Source organism: Giraffa tippelskirchi, chromosome 5 (assembly GCF_054371585.1).
Source record: "Giraffa tippelskirchi isolate mGirTip1 chromosome 5, T2T-mGirTip1v1.2.pri, whole genome shotgun sequence".
Taxonomy (NCBI): domain Eukaryota; kingdom Metazoa; phylum Chordata; class Mammalia; order Artiodactyla; family Giraffidae; genus Giraffa; species Giraffa tippelskirchi.
The window spans coordinates 99785676-99803245 of NC_137279.1; the positions used below are offsets into that span (position 1 = coordinate 99785676).

Genomic DNA, 17570 nt, shown 5'->3' on the forward strand with positions numbered 1-17570 from the left:
TTAATGCTGTTGTTGTTGTGGTTTAGTTGTTAAGTCATGTCCAACTCTTTGTGAACCCATGGACTGTAGTCCACTAGGCTCCTCTGTCCATGGGATTTCCTATGTAAGAACACTGGAGTGGGTTGCCATTTCCTTCTCCAGGGCATATTCTAGACCCAGGGATTGAACCCACGTCTCCTGTGTTAGCAGACAGATTCTGTACTTCTGAGCCACCAAGGAAGTCCACTACTAATGCTACCCTGAGTGTAACAAAGAATGTTAGAGACACAATTTGGATATTTCTCCTTGTCCATTTTATACTAAGGGAAATGGAATTACAGGGTGGAGAAGATTCAAGGAGAGGCAGGGGTCCAAGTTTTGGGAAACTCCAGTCCGCAGCTGAGAATCCCAGGAGGAGGAGAAGTTTGAAAATGGAGAAGTCCCAGAGTCAGAGGTCATTGGGGCACACCACCCCCTGCATTGGTCAGGACTGCGTTGAGGAATCCCTGGATTCTTTTCCCAAAAGTCTTGGTGCCCAGGCTGCTCACACTTAGCCTCACAGGTCCTACAGTTAGGGTTGGATCACTCTCTTTCCACTGACTCCCATTAGAGTTGCAGAGGGAACCTCCTTTCCCTCCAGAATACAAAATGGCAAGTTAAGTCCTGTTGGGGATAAGGCAAAGCCCTTTCTGAGGTGATTCTAGGAAACTAGAGCTTCTTATTTCCAGCTTTCTAGTCCCAAATGAACTTGGGGAAAAAGTAAGTCTCAGTAGGGGAAAGGTCAGTGAAGAAGAGGTTACCACTCTTCTGGCCGGATTAGCTAAGTGAGCTATTTCTGTTTAGCTCATTTCTCCTCTTTATCCTCTGGCCAGACATGCTATGTGAGGGGGATAGACAAGACCTGCCCCATAGGCCCCTTCCTCAGTCAGAAACTCCCTAGGAGCCTCCGTGAGTCCTGGCTTGCTTGTTGTGACCTTGAACTCTTCTTCCTTGCTAGTTAATGGAATTGCTGATCCTCTGGCTACTTGGGCTGAAGCAGTTTCTTGTAAAGGACTGCTAGATGCCTGAGGTAGCTTTAGCATGTCCAGCTGAAAATGAGGTGGGGAAACCCAGCGGATGGAATGAGTTCAGCATAAGTAGGACACATCTTCACCTTTGTTCTCAGGACCATTTATTTGGATTCTTGCAGCAGATCAACAACAGCTTCAAAGATTCCTTGTGGATGTCTAAATTCTGCTTCATACATGAAGAATTTGAGACTCGTTGACTGGATATGACTTCCCCAAGGGCACAAAGCTATGAAATGGTGAAACTAGGACCGCAAATCAGTGCTTTGCCCAGTTGAAATGGCAGCTTTCCCCCTTGGCTTAGTTCTTAAACTAGCCTACGCCTACAAGCCACCCTTCCTTCCTTTCAAAGTTCAACAGCAATAAAAATGAATTGAGGGGATGTCAGGATACATATAACAGGAGGCTTCCTGTGTGCTGTTTTTCAGTCTTGCATGAATTCTGTGTTCCGTAACAGCACCCGAATACAGGTTCCAGAGAGCTGGCAAGCCAGCTTTTGGGGATTCATGTATCTCATTCGTATGGAAATTCCATATGGTGAACAGCAGCCATTTACAACTCTCTTCCCTTCTGTTATGTAAAGTAACTTTTACAACCCCTCTATTGAGAATGATTCTAGCCTCTGGCTTTCTGGATGACTTGTTAGATTTTTGATCCCTGTCTCTGCTAAAAAGGGCTATCTTGTAAGAGAGTATATATATGCCCACAATATGTTAAATAAACACCTTTGTTCCATCAGAGCACTGGTCCCCATGTCTTTCCTCATTTCTCTCTCTCTCTCTGTCCCCTTCAGGCTGCTCAGCCTCTTTTCTTCCTTCTTTCACTTTCTTATCGGTCGACTCTGTACCCCCAAGTTCCGGTCCATTTAAAGGGCCACAACAAGGGGACTTCCCTAGTGGGCCAGTGGTTAAGACTTCTCCTTCCAATGTGGGGGTGGGTGCTGAGTTTGATCCCTGGTCGGGGAGCTAAGATCTCAGATGCCTGGTGGCCAAAAAATAAAACAGAAGCTATATTGTAACAAATTCAATAAAGACTTTTAAAAAATGGTCCATATTTAAAAAAAATCTTTAAAAAATGAATTGAGGAAAATATGTGTCCTTTTCTGACCAAACCATGGGTGTTCTGGGCATCCAACATTTGACCCTCTAATTTTCTTCAGTTTCCACTCCCTATCTTCTAAACTGCATGTTGCATCTCCCATTCAGCACTCCTTCAAATCACTTGAGTCCCTGAGCCTAAACCTGCAGACCCCAATCTCAAGCTTCCAGCCCAAGGTGGGAGGGGAACAATAGGCTATGGCACATATGGTAGGGAAGGATACAATTCTTGGCTAAGAATCTACCCTGCCTGAGACCAGAGCGGCTTAGGTCATGGGCATGGGAACAATCTGTTCAGCACAAGCAAACACGTAGTACAGGGCTGAGCAAGAACGGTGTGGGGCCTCTCTAAGCGTTTGTAAGCAGTGTCTTGACCTCAGCCCTTTCAGATGGTCCTCCAGAGGACTAGCAGCCCCCATGCCATGTACTGAGCCTTAGGCTTCAGCTTCAGCCTGCCCAACAGAACCTATGGAAAGTAGGGGAAAGGTCAATGGAAACAGTCTAGCTCATTCCTGGAACTGTTCCGGAATCTGGGGAAGCTGCTGGGTCCCTTGTCTCTGGCTTTGTTCAGCAAGGTCACCTGCCAGGAAGGACAGGAGGCCAGATAGGAAAGAGTCCAAGAATGGACTGATCTCTCTTGACACTTGGTCTTTGAGGCAGTACAACCGATTCTCCAGAGGCCACTCTAACCTTTATCCTTTCCCCTATTTCATGGGAAAAGGATGTACGTGTAAAGAGGCAGGCGGAGGTGTGTGTTCAGCCTCTTATCTAGAATTCTTCTCTGTTCCCACTCTTTTTTAAGTACACATGCTGGCATTAGGTGGGATTTAGGAGGCCAGCTGTGCCTCCTACATAGACACAGATCTAGTTAACCAGATAAGGTCTGGTGTCTGTGTATATGCAAGTGAGTTAGGCAAAAGCAGATTTTTTTCAGGGTCTTTTATTTTTGTTTCTTGCTGATTTCTTCCTAGCCACAATCATGTTCTATGTCTACGGGGAACCCCTGAGACAGGTCCCTTGGCCCCTCCCTCCACTCCACTCACACAATTCCTCAGAGAACTAGAAAAGGAAACACAATAATCATCACAAATTGCTCAATAACTCTGGAATGTTCTGTCTCTATTTCAGTTTCCTTCTCTGTTCTCCTGGCTGTTTCTTCCTATCACACTTACTACCTAACACTTACTACCACACCCAAACCTGGCTTTTAAGATACTTTCCCTCAATGGAGTCACAGCTCCTGTTCCTTCTTTACAATGGGGTCAAAAATATCTAACAGTAGACTGCCAGTCTCTATCACTTGATGCCGCAAGGAATTCAATCTGCCTGCCTAAATATGGCTGGGGACTTTCTTGAAGTTTCTCCCGCCTCCCATCTTTATGGCTTTCAAATGTTTAGTAAGGTCGCTATGACAGCATCCACAGCTCTCAGTGCCTGTCTCCTTATCCAGTCCCTATTCTGGACACGCAGCTCGCCCGTGACTGTTGCATGTCAAGTGGCTGGAACCAATCGGTACGTCTAAGGCTTCCTCGGAAGCCAATCAGAGCCTAGAGAAGTGACCTCACCCAACGGGAGGACTGTGTGGGCGAGAACGCACCTCCTAGAGCTGAGTGTCCCTAAGTCACTCCCTTCCTCCGCACCCTCCTTACTTCCTGTAAAGCAGTACTGCCTACCCCATCCCCCTCCACACCAAGGGAGTGAGAGAAAGGCTAACTAAATCCCACAGAAGAGAAACTGCAACTCAGCCACAAAGCAGCTTCTGCAAGTGGAGAATAAGACATTCAGTGGGCTCCCGCTTCACAACACACCCTTCAAAGTGGGGTTCCCAGGGTCTGGAAGAGAGTGAGTGTGCTAAAGAACAATCAGCACCTCCTCCCTCCCCACACCTGGTTTTCTTGACTCCACAAAAATAGCTGTAATCATTCCTTGAAAACAAGGACAAGATCAAGGTCAAGTGTGGGAACGTGAGAGCCTGTGTCCCATGAACACATGTGAACAGAGATAATCACGTCCCCATTGCCTGAGGACCAGAAGCTCAGAAGTCAGCTGGTCTTCAGGGCATGGGCTGTTTACAGTCATTCCGTGTAGCCCTGCAGATGAGCTCCTGAATGTTCCTTGGCAGAGCTAGGTGGGGAGTAGGTGTCCCATCATGGGGGTAGGAGGGAAGGGACAAAGAATAGGAAGGCTGTAATGCCCATTGTTACACTGGACTCTCAACAGGTAAGGAAAGAAGAAAGGTTTACTGGGCATCCCCTTCATTCCTCCAGCCCTCTCCCAACTAGGCCTCACCCTGGACAGAGAGACAGATAAAAACATTTTATTGAAACTGTAAAACTGCCCTTATTCCTCTTAACTGCTCACACCCAGAAAGAACTATAAAAAATCGTTAGGGGCATGTGTACAGCTACCTCAGCTCTAATAACTCCAGTCCTCGTTTTGACCCTCCTTTTTTCCTTTCATACAGCTGAGACACTGGTCCTTTGCCCTTTTCCCCAAGATATCAGAGGTGATACCACACCACAGGAGAGAGGGAGGGTAAGGGCAGAAAAGAGAGCTATCTACTGTCACTCTCCATTTCTGTCTCCAGGGTCCAAACAGGTTAGCTGGATTCTAAGCAAAGGATTTGCTTGTCTACAAACCCAAATAATAGGGGACAGTTACTCTCTGTGTCCTAAATCAAGAAAGATATGAAGGTCCAGGGTATTGTTTAGAGTCCATCTTCAGTATATAGCCTCATCCATATTGTCATCACTGTCACCCCCAAAGTCCTCCCCATTGTCAAAATATGACATGATGTAATCAGTTTCCTGAAATAGAAAAAAAGGAAGGGAGGCAGAAAGGTTAGGTCAGGCATGCTTTCAGCCTTCTCAGTCTCCTCCCCTTCCAGTCACAGTACTCCAGGCTTGGGAGGTCCCTTCAAGCTGTAGTTCACTCTTAAGAAGAGCCTAAGGACAGATAAAGCAGAGGGTACTATCCTTTGTGGGCAGTATCTCCTTTGGCCCTCCAACCCTCTGAAGAGAACATCCCTGGTGGACAGAGTTGAGATCCCTAGAGCTTATGAGTGGAAAAGACAGGGTCTGAGAATGAAAGGTGGTTCCCTTTACCTCTTCATGTTCTTCTTCATCATACTCCTCTTCTTCTTCCTCTTCCTTCTCTTCTTCTTCTTCTTTCTCCTCATCTTCCTCTGAAGTCACTTCTTCCTCCTTCTTCTCCAGAGTCTTATGTGAGGGTGAACAGGAAGAGAAACCAGACTCAGCTCACAGACGGGAAGAACTGAGGCACCCATGGGCCAAAGCAGAGGAATGAATCTGGGGCCCAGATGGCCCCTATTCACATTTCTTCCTTACCTCTAGTTTCTGTATTGTTTCCTCCTTATCTTCTGTGGTCTTAGGGGGTCTCTTGGGGAGTATAATGGTGGTCCCTGTTGAGAGGATCACAACGTAAACCATGAGAGAGCAAACTTGCTTCTTAGCTTTCTGCACCCTCTTGCATAGACCACGTCACTTTGCTGCCCTCATGTGGCCATCAGGGCACCCAGCAGCCATACTCGGTAGATGGGGTAGGTAGGCATTGGGAAAGCAGGCAAGACCACCCGCAGCCTTGGCCCTCCAGTTGATGAAGGAAATCTCTACTTTCCCTCCTTTTTCCAGATACACTCACGTTCCTTCTGTAGCTTCCGCACTCGGATCTTTAGCTCCCGGGGCAGACGTCGCCAATCTAGAAACAGCGAGAATGTAAAAATCAGCCAGACTCTGCCTGGGGTCTCCTATGAACGGTGACTCTTTTAAAGGAGAGATAAGGATCAGGGTAAGGGCGAGGAAGGAAAGGATTGGGTCAAAGTTCCTTGGAACAGAACTGTGGTTTGGATATCTCCAGAGGAGTAGGGGACATTTACCAGGTTTTTAGATAGTCTGTGAGCACATCTAATCCTCCTGAATAGGGTGGAGGTTGGGGACAGAGGAGGGTGGATGGGGTGCTGGCTTGAGGCAGCTCAAGCATTTGAAAGAAAAGAAGTCAGTGAAAGGGCCCATCACCTACCAGGGTTCCAATCGATGGCATTGTCAATCGGCCCTGACATCTGATATTTGTCTGAGTAACGCTCCACATCTGAGGGATCAGAGGTCAAGGGTCAAAGTTTTATCTTATCAGAACCCTCGGGTTCTTCCTGAGGGTCTAGCCCTCTCAAAACTCAGAAATTGTTTTCCTCACCCCAAACCCAGAGCCCAGGGACGGCAGCTTCAGTGAGGACCTTCAATACTCTTTTAACCTGTCTTTTCACCATCCCAAATTGCAATGTTTTTGCTATCTCTCTTAACCCCAAGGCATGGCTATATTGACTGGGAGTGTGTTACAGTGGAAAGCATACTAAAGCAAGAAAATAGGGTTTCTGTCTTCCCTCTACTCCTTGTTCACGGGACTAACTTGGGCAAGTCTTTCAACTGTCTGAACCTCAGCTTCTAGAGCTTTAGGAGGAAAGCACCAGTTGTCAATACACTGAAATACTATACTTCCACACCAACTGGTAAATACCCACTATCCCAGGCCTCCCAAGTATGCCCCCTTCTCCAGTTCCTCCTGGCTCCATGACCTCTCCATGAGCCACAAACCAAAGGGCTAATATTTTAATTTGCAGGGCTTCTCAGAGACCCCTTCTCAACTCCTTCTGACTGGTTAGTGCCTGTAATATCCAGATTGTTAAAAAATTTTAATACACCTCCCCATTTATATCTGTAAAATGGGCACCTTAATACTTAAGCTCTTACTATCCAAGACTATTGTGAAACTCAAAACAAACCATGGATACCATAATGCATTTCAAACGCAGGGGTAATTACTATGATCTCCCCAGCTAGGCAGTGAGCTTTCTGTGTCTCTTCTGACCTCTCTGGGGCCCCAGTGGTGCTAAGTACCGGGCACTATTCATGAAAGGCACTCAGAACATCCAACTGACCTCTCTTGGGGACAGCAGGCCGGATGAAGTAGGGGAGCTGCCGCATGGCCCCTCGAAGCTCCTGTTTCAGGGCCAAGACATATTCCCCTTCCTCTCCTGAGGGCAGAGGCACTGGGCGGAACTCCAAGGGCTAAGGAGGCAGAGGCAATGGTCAGTTCAGAGAAAAAATGCTGGAGTATAAATCTGGGAGGGCCTCTCCTCTCCCCACACTTCTATCCAATGCTCCCACTGAGCAGGGGACCAAAGGCAAATGCTGGGAGCAACACAGCATTTTGAAAGCTGGGGAGCAGAGAGTATAAAAAGTAAGGGCAGACACTTCCTAGTCTGGAAAACATCCCATGTAAGTTGCAAGTACAGAGACAGGGAGGGGCCAGATGAGGATGATTTTGATGACCCAGGAGGAATCCAGGATTGTATACAGTCAGTCAAGGGCATAAGGGAGTCTTGGGAAAGGGAGGCAGACACTCACAGGGAAGAGTGGAGAAGGCTGCAGGGTGGGTGGAGGCAAAGCATCCCCCTTCCCAATGCCCACAGCCTCCACGTTGAAGGTCAACTGGCCCCGGCCACAACCCCGGCCCCCACCCCGGCTGGCCATGATGGAGGGGGCCTGGGGATTCAGACATCCATCAGGAAAAACCTGATAAAGAGAAAAACAAAGAGAAAAAGTACAGTAGAATGGACAGGAAACCAGGGAGGTACAAGACACTCAAATCGTTTCTCCCAGAGACCTGAAAAGCCAGTTTAATTCAATGAATTTTGAGAAGGCATGGTGCCAGGAAAGGTATTTCTGAAAATATAAATAAGGATGAGACATGGTCCCAACAGGACAGATAATTGCAACATGGTGTAACTGAAGTACAAGGAGGAAAGTGACTAGACACTTGGATAAAATTTCCCTATGTTCCCAAGTTAACTGGATGTTTATCATCAGCTGCATATCTACATATGATCTTTGAATTCTTTCTCTCCTCACTTTCCAAACCCAACTAGGCCCCAATTCAATCTAATGCAATGCATTTCAGCAAAACATTTATTAAGCATCTACCATGAAAAAGGCAGTGTGCCAGACACTGTGAGGGAACAGAAATGAGTCATCAGTCTCACTGTCAATTGGTTGGGGGTGGGGGTGGGGGGTGTGTGTGAGAAGAGATACTACACTCAAACAGATCTTTTTAAACACCACTTGGAAACACAGAATCTTAGAACTGGAAGGACCCATGGAGTCTTCTAGCTCAATGATCCTCCCAGTACAGTACTACCTTCTGTAAACTGTCAGTCATTCAGCTTCTGGTGGCATTTTCCTAAAGAGATGGTGTTCATTTTCCCCCAAGGCAGCCCCTTCCATGTGATCAACTGTGATGAACTGAAAGTTCTTCCTGCTACTGTAACTGAACTCTGCCTCTTACCATCATTTTTGAAAAACCAGTCAGATAGGATGGGGAATAAAGAAAGTCATCAAATGAAAAAGAAACTTGAAAGAAATTATATCCCAGTAGCAGGGAAGATACCTAGCACCCAGATCTTGGCTTCTCATACCACTCTCCAGCAAAAGGAACCAGGGCTTCTTGGAGAAATGCAGCTTCTCCAATGGGGCAGGAAATACACAAGACGAGACTGAAGTATCTTGTAGTACCAGAAAGTAAGAAGGTGCTCAAAAAACAACACACACATTGATGGGGCTCTGTCAAAGGTATATAAGAGGCAAATGAAAGCGCTCCCAACGGCCAAAGCCTGAACAAGTTGAACCATAAAACAAAGTTGTATTGGAATGTAATATCAAAGTATAAAATAAATATCGAAGAGACTATACTGATATAAATAAACATTTGAACAAATTAATACATGGGAGAGAAAAAAAATCCCGTATGCAGAATTTCAAATAAACTATGTAGAAAGAAAGTGTTAATCGTTCAGTTGTGCCCGACTCTTTAAAACCCCGTGAACTGTAGCCCACCAGGCTCCTCTGTCCGTGGAATTCTCCAGGCAAGAATACTGGAGTAGGTTGCCATTCCCTTCTCCAGGGGATCTTCCCAACCCAGCGATCAAACCTAGGTCTCCTGCATTGTAGGCAGATGCTTTACCATCTGAACAACCAGGGATTTCACCCTAAAAGGGGAGAGTGTAATTCCTCATTGCTTAAGTGTGGCCTGTGCATAGGGAATTTTGTCCAAAACAATTTTGGAAAGGTGTGTTGGGGGGGTAACTTTACAGTATAGAAACTGGACAAGCATTACTTCAGTCAGGTGACCAAGGTCAACATGAACAACTTTAAATCATATCATTAGTATGTACCCTTATGTTCTCAGTCATGTCCAACTCTTTGTGGCCCCTTGGACTGTAGCTCACCAGGCTCCTCTGGCCATGGAATTTTCCAGGCAAGAATACTGGAGTGGGTTGCCATTCCTTCTCTAGGGGATCTTCCCAACCCAGGGATCGAACCTGTGTCCCTAGCGTCTCCTGCATTGGCAGGCAGATCCTTTACCACTTAGTTCAGTTCAGTCGCTCAGTCGTGTCCGACTCTTAGTGACCCCATGAATTGCAGCACGCCAGGCCTCTCTGTCCATCACCAACTCCCGGAGTCTACCCAAACCCATGTCCATCGAGTCGGTGATGCCATCCAACCATCTCATCCACTGTCGTCCCCTTCTCCTCCCGCCCCCAATCCTACCCAGCATTAGGGTCTTTTCCAATGAGTCAACCCTTCGCATGAGGTGCCCAAAGTATTGGAGTTTCAGCTTCAACATCAGACCTTCCAATGAACACCCAGGATTGATCTCTTTTAGGATGGATTGATTGGATCTCCTTGCAGTCCAAGGGACTCTCAAGAGTCTTCTCCAACACCACAGTTCAAAAGCATCAATTCTTTGGCGCTCAGCTTTCTTCACCGTCCAACTCTCACATCCATACATGACCACTGGAAAAACCATAGCCTTGACTAGACGGACTTTTGTTGGCAAAGTAATGTCTCTGCTTTTAAATATGCTATCTAGGTTGGCCATAACCTTCCTTCTAAGGAGTAAGCGTATTTTAATTTCATGGCTGCAATCACCATCAGCAGTGATTTTGAAGCCCCAAAAAATAAAGTCTGACACTGTTTCCACTGTTTCCCCATCTATTTCCCATGAAGTGATGGGACCAGATGCCATGATCTTAGTTTTCTGAACATTGAGCTTTAAGCCAACTTTTTCACTCTCCTCTTTCACCTTCATCAAGAGGCTCTTTAGTTCTTCTTCACTTTCTGCCATACGGGTGGTGTCATCCGCATATCTGAGGTTATTGATATTTCTCCCGGCAATCTTGATTCCAGCGTGTGTTTCTTCCAGCCCAGCGTTTCTCATGATGTTCTCTGCATAGAAGTTAAATAAGCAGGGTGACAATATACAGCCTTGACGTACTCCTTTTCCTATTTGGAACCAGTCTGTTGTTCCATGTCCAGTTCTAACTGTTGCTTCCTGACCTGCATACAGGTTTCTCAAGAGACAGGTCAGATGGTCTGGTATTCCCATCTCTTTCAGAATTTTCCACAGTTTATTACGATCCACACAGTCAAAGGCTTTGGCATAGTCAATAAAGCAGAAATAGATGTTTTTCTGGAACTCTCTTGCTTTTTCGATGATCCAGTGGATATTGGCAATTTGTTCTCTGGTTCCTCTGCCTTTTCTAAAACCAGCTTGAACATCTGGAAGTTCACGGTTCACATATTACTGAAGCCTGGCTTGGAGAATTTTGAGCATTACTTTACTAGCATGTGAGATGAGTGCAATTGTGTGGTAGTTTGAGCATTCTTTGGCATTGCCTTTCTTTGGGATTGGAACGAAGACTGACCTCTTCCACTAGTGGATGTGATATCCTCTTCCCCCAAACTGATACCCCAGTCTGTAAACAGGAGAAAAAAAAGCAGACAAATTCCAACGGAGAAGCATCCTATAATATACGTGACCAGTACTCTTCAAAACTGTCAGGGTCATCAAAAACAAGAAAAGTTCACACTTCCATTGTAAACGAGACAGCTGTCCTAGTGGTAGCAGTCTTAAAAAAAAAAAAAATTCTTTTGTTTTCTAATTACAGAAGTAGTATATATTCATTCTAGAAAACTTGAAAAGATACAAATGAGGTATAAAGAAAAATATCTACTAACCATGATGTAGTAATAATCATTATGAATATTTGCACATGCATTCTTTCAATTCCATTTCTGTATTATACATACAGTTTGGGCATATATATGTGTCTATATATATAGACATAATAAGGCCATGATAACTAAATGTAATGTGGTATCCTGGACAGGATCCTGGAACAGAAAAAGAGCATTAGGTAAAACTAAGGAACTCCAAATCAAGTATAGACTTTACATAATTACAATGTATCAATACTTATTCATTAATTATAACAAATATACCATATTAATATATGATGTTAATAATAGCGGAAACTGGTGTCAGGGTGTATGGAAACTTTTTGTACTACCTGCTTAGTTTTTCTGTAAATCTCAAAGTGTTTTAAGAAATAAAATCTATTAATAAAGAAAGAAATATGAGTATCAATTCAAAATTCATAGTTCTCTGACCTTCCTTATTTTTCATTACCCTGACAGTTTTATTAAAGATTATTGGTCAAATATATTATAGGATGTTCCTCTATTGGGATTTTTTCTGAGGTTTTTCTCTTGATTAGGCTGGGGCTGTGGATTTGGAGGAGGATGGTCAACAAGATAAAGTGACATTTTCATCACATCATATAAGCGTATATACTAATAACATGTTAGTTATGGAACAATAAGAGACAATATAACACATAATCACGACCTCTCAAATTAGTGGTTCATAATATAATTGTTCCCACAGTCCAGAGAAGGGAGAAAGCTAAGAGGACTGGGATGGTGAGGGGAGGCTTTAGGAATCACAACGTCCCAAGTTTGGATCAGACCTTAGAAATCATGTTTCCCTTCTTTCTTTCAACAAATATTTATTGAGCATCTACTATAACTTGTAGCTTGGTTGGTAAAGAATTTGCCTACAATGCAGGAGACCCAGGTTTGATTCCCAGGTCAGGAAGATCCCCTGGAGAAGGAAATGGTAACCCACTCCAGTATTCTTGCCTAAGGAATCCCATGAACAGAGGAGCGTGGCAGGCTACAGTTCATGGGGTCACAAGAGTCAGACCCGACTTAGCAACTAAACCACAACCACCACCACTATAAGCCAGACATAATGCTAGACAATGGAGATCATGGTGAATTCTTTACTTTAGACATGCAGCTTTCCTTTGATAAAACATATCTAGTAAACTGTTATCCAGCTTCAATTTAAACTTTTTAGCAAATATTTTTATCTCACTTTACAAGTCATTCCATTTTGGGATATTTGTTCTTTAATCAAAATCCAATAAATAAAACAAGAAATATATGACTCAACAAAATGCACTCCACAAAAGATTAGTCAGTGAAAAAAAGATATAAAAATATATTCAAGGTAATCTATTTTGTCAAACTTACACACACCCATACATATAAGTAAAAAAGTTGTTCTTTTTTAAAAAATTAATTTATTTTTTATTGAAGGATAATTGCTTTACAGAAAAGTTGTTCTTAAAGGGTATACAACAAGAATTAACATTAGTTAATTTAAGGTGATGGGTTTTGGAGATTTTTTGGTAATGTGTATTTTAAGCGTTGTTTTTCCTCTGTACCAAAAAGATATTGCTTTTATAATAAGAGGAAAATATTCATTAGAAAATTAAAAATATAGTAACTGAATAGTAGATGAGATTAACAATATGTAGCAGGGAGAAGAGGGTAGGGAAATGTTTGCTTAAGAAATCTGGAAAGCTTCAAGTCCAACTGCCATGAAAAATGTGAGGAAAAGACAGCTGTTAATGAGGTATCATCTCACATTAGTCAGAATGGCCATCATCAAAAAGTCTACAAACAATAAATGCAGGAGAGGGTGTGGAGAAAAGGGAACCCTCCTACACTGTTGGTGGGAATGTAAACTGGTACAGACACCATGAGGAACAGCATGAAGATTCCTTTAAAAACTAAAACTAGAACTACCATATGATCCAGAAATCTCACTCCTAGGCACATACTTGGAGAAAATCATAATTCAAAAAGATACATGCAGCCCACGGTTCATTGCAGCACTTTTTGCAATAGCCATGATATGGAAACAACCTAAATGTCCATCAACAGATAAACAGATAAAGATGGTGTGATACATATAATACAATACAATGGAATATTACTCAGCCATAAAAAGGAATTAAATTCTGCCATTTGCAGAGACTTTGATGGACTTAGAAACCGCCATACAGAGTGAAGTAAGTCATAAAGAGGAAAATCAATATCATATATTAACACATATATGTGGAATCTAGAAAAATGGCATAGATGATCTTATTTGCAAAGCAAAAATAGAGACAGACATAGAAAACAAACATGGATAGCAAGGGGTAAGGGGGTTGCTGGGATGAATTGGGAGACTGGGATCGACACATATACACTATTGATACTATGTATGCAACAGATAACTAATGAGAACCTACTGTAAGCACAGGGAACTTTACTCAGTGCTCTGTGGTGATCTGAGAAAGTGACGTCGCTCAGTCATGTCCGACTCTTTGCGACCGCATGGACTGTAGCCTACCAGGCTCCTCCATCCATGGGATTTTCCAGGCAAGAATACTGGAGTGGGTTGCCATTTCCTTCTCCAGGAGATCTTCCTGACCCAGGGATTGAACCCAGGTCTCCTGCATTGTAGGCAGATGCTTTACCATCTGAGCCACCAGGGAAGTCATGGTGATCTAAATGGGAAGGAAATCTTAAAAAGAGAGGATATATGTATACATACAGCTGATTGACTTTGCTGTACAGCAGAAACTAACACATTGTAAAGTCCAATAAGAAGTAATAAACAAAAAATGGCTGTTAGTTAATAGATTAAACTGTGATCTGATTTAAAGAACACATTAGGTGAGAGAGGATGTCTTATGGATGTGAGAGAGGGACTAAGAATTTGCCATTGTGTTTTCAGGCCCTTTCAAAGGAAAACACTCTTAACTAGCCAGCTTAGGTGTCCCTCCACCTGATAGATACAGTTCTATCAGTGGAGACAGGAGTTGTTTTGATCGTAAAGCAGTGAGGAGTTAAGAAAAGGCCATGAGCTTTGAGGTGAGACAAATCTAACTCATGCCAGGTCCACATACTGACCAAGTGACCCTCAAGAAATGTGGGGTAAAAAGAAGACAAATTTTTATTTAATTAAGGCACTAAACTGGTGGTTAGGAAACTGTAAACCATCCATCTGTACCCTACTCAGCTCAGGAATCTACAGTCTCTTCTATTTAAGATTGTGATGAAGTGATTGTGATTCTTGAAGATGTTCAAGGTTTCCTACAATCTGGTCCCAAACTGCCCCTTCATAAACATCACGCGTTCTCCTTCCCCCACAAACAACATCCCAAATATGTTATACTCATTCCCAACTGTGCCATAACTGTTTTAATATGGTAGAAGTTACTAAAAAGACTTTTTTAAATTTGATGTTATTGCTTTTCTGTATTTTTTTTTTGAAAACTGCTTCTTAGTAACTTCTACTACGTTACATAGTTCGGCACAGTTGGGAATGAGTATAATATATGTGAGATCCTGTTGTTTGTGGGGGAAGGGGAGTGCAAGAGTGAATAATAGAGAGGGTTGATGTTTCCTTATCTGTAAAATGGAAATAATAATAATAAAAAAAAACCACCTTAATTCATTCAACGAATATTTACTGAGTTCTTATTCAGTGTCAGGCACTGTTTCAAATGCTAGGGATGTAGCAGTGAGCAAAATGGACAAAAAACTGCTGTACCCATGGAGTTTAAAAGGAGCTTACATTCTATTGGAGGTCTCAGTATACAAATGTTTCAAGTCATGAGACTGGGAGAGATTCCTAAAGGAGTGGATGTGAAGAGAGAAAAGAAGAGATCCAGGGACTGAGGCTTGGAGCACTCTAACGTTTAGAATTTGCTATATTTGTAATAAATAAGACAAAGAGTTAACACTCTTAATATATTAGAACTCATGGAAATGAGGAAAAATCATCCCAACAGAATAAATATGCAAAGAACGTGAATAGGCAATTAACAAAAGAATGGTCAATCAAACCATTTTTTATCTATAAAATTGGCAAAGATTTAAAAATTAATCAGGCTTCCATGAGTTTTTTTGAAGTGGACACTCTCATATCTCACTGGAAGAATTATAAATACAATATTTTGGGTGAGCAATTTGACTCTTTGAATCTACAGCCTTTTAAAAGTTAATATCCTTAATCCAGTAATCCCACTTTTAAAACTTATCCAAAGAAATCATCAGATACATAGTCAGAGATATAAGTAAAAGCATATTTATCAAAGAGCTATCCATGGTAGCACAAATTCTGAAATAACCTAAATAGTCCAACAAAAAATGAATGGTTGGGGCTTCCTCACTGGAGAAGGAAATGGCAACCCACTCCAGTATTCTTGCCTGGAGAATCCCATGGACAGAGGAGCCTGGGGGGCTGCCGTCTATGGGGTTGCACAGGGTCAGACACGGCTGAAGCGACTTTAGCAGCAGCAGCAGCAGGGGCTTCCTCAGGGGTCCAGTGGTTAATAATCTGCCTTGCAACACAAGGGACACTGGTTCAGTCCCTGGTCCTGGAAGATCCCACATGCCATGGAGCAACTAAGCCCGTCTGCCGTAACTACTGAGCCCACACATTGCAACTTCTGAAGCCCATGCGCTTAGAGCCTGTGCTCCTCAACAAGAGAAGCCACCACAATGAGAAGCCCGCACACCGCAACAAAGAGTAGCCCCCACTTGCCATAACTAGACCCAACTAGAGAAAGTCTACTTGAAGCAACGAAGACCCACCACAGCCAATAAATAGATAAATCTTAAACAAAAAAAAAAGACTTAATGACCAACTTCAATAAGCGGGCTTTATTTTTTAAAATATGAAGAGTTAAAAAAAATCAAATATCCATCTTAGACTATTATGTAGACACAATAAAAATTTCAAATAATATTTAAAGGCAGAAAAATGTTCACAATATGATGTAAAGTGCAGAAAGCATGATAAAAGGTTGTACTTGTTGTATGGCCCTATGTGTGTAATATATACACAAAAACACACATATATATACATGTGTATACATGCAGGAAATAAATTGAAGGGATATATGTTAAAATAGTAACACTATATCATTGTCATGATATAATAGACATTTTATGGTTTTCTAGGATAAATGTATATTACTTCTATAAACAGAAAACAAAGAGAAGATTTTCTTTATCTTTAAGAATGTTACCATTAGGACAGTTCTGTCTCTTTTACAGTGGAAATGTGGAATACATTTTGTTGAGCCATATATTTCTTGTTGTATTTGTTGGATATTGATTGAAGAGCAAAGTGAGATAGGAAGTTCTCTTACTAAAATGTTTAAACAGAAGCTGGATAATAATTTACTAAATATGGTTTATCAGAGGAAGGATGCATATCTAAAGTAAAGGATTCACTATGATCCCCATTCTCCAGCATTATGTCTGACATATAGTAGATGCTCAATAAATATTTGCTAAAAGAATGAATACATGACTCCTCAGGTCTGTTCCAAACTTGAGACCTTGTGATTCCGAAAGGCTCCCTTTACCATCCCAGTCCTCTTAGCTTTCTCCTTCTCTGGACTTTGGGAGCAATTATATTATGAACCACCAACTTAAGAGGTCATAATGATATACTGTATTGTATTTTACTTTGTGTTTTATTAATTACTCCCTAATTACATCACAAGTTTAAATTCTTCCTTTCCAATCAATTCTGTCCAATTAACTTTTACTGGGCACTGTGCACTTAATACACAATACATTGCATTGTATTAAATACTAGAATTTGCCCTACAAAACTTTATATTCTAAGTAGAATAGAAACATTAAAGAAGGAGCGGGCACTAAGGGCTCCAGTAAAAGTACGCGTAAAATGCTATCGTCAGACTGGGGAACAATTAATCCTGAAAAAAAAAAAAGTCGTCCAGAAAAGCTACAGGTAGGAGGTAATATTTCATCAGAGTTTTGATAGACAACGAGAGTCTGTCAACCTCTTAATACTAATAGATTTAGGGGAAGCTGGTTCACAGTAAAGAGAGGTACCAGAGTCTTCCACTTTCTACTCTAATACATCTCCCCTTTGCGCGAAGGAAAACTACGGTTCTCCAGTGTATAATCAACACAGCAAAGGGAGCCCGTAGGGAGAGGGTGGGGAACTAGAAGGGAGCAGATCCAACAGGCTTCCGGAAAGCGTTGTCTCTCTAGCTAGCAGCTGGTCCCTGGTGAACTAGTTCGGGAGGTGCGGGATGGAACCAGGTCAGAGCCACCAAGTCGGGGCCTTACCTGCTGCCCCTCCCCCAGCGGAAAACACGCTGCAGCCAACTTGAAATTTGCTTGTCTTCCTC

The 17570-nt window shown here is 42.7% G+C and overlaps 1 protein-coding gene across 8 annotated transcripts; it reads right to left on the reverse strand.

Moving 5' to 3' along the window:
- Positions 1-1133: 1133 nt before the first annotated feature.
- Positions 1134-17570, reverse strand: POLR3GL (RNA polymerase III subunit GL). Of its 8 annotated transcripts, none has more exons than XM_081495105.1 (10): positions 17509-17570; positions 11233-11388; positions 10920-11049; positions 7564-7731; positions 7095-7224; positions 6182-6250; positions 5804-5860; positions 5491-5564; positions 5248-5361; positions 4445-4950 (listed from the first exon to the last, which is right to left on the reverse strand). In XM_081495105.1, the coding sequence occupies exons 4-10, from the start codon at positions 7687-7689 to the stop codon at positions 4864-4866; spliced, it is 657 nt and encodes a 218-aa protein (XP_081351231.1). In that variant the 5' UTR covers positions 7690-7731; positions 10920-11049; positions 11233-11388; positions 17509-17570; the 3' UTR covers positions 4445-4863. The 8 variants fall into 8 exon arrangements, with proteins under 8 accessions (XP_081351226.1, XP_081351227.1, XP_081351232.1 ...); XM_081495104.1 differs by having other exon boundaries at positions 10920-11123; XM_081495100.1 differs by lacking the exons at positions 4445-4950; positions 10920-11049 and adding an exon at positions 1134-2027.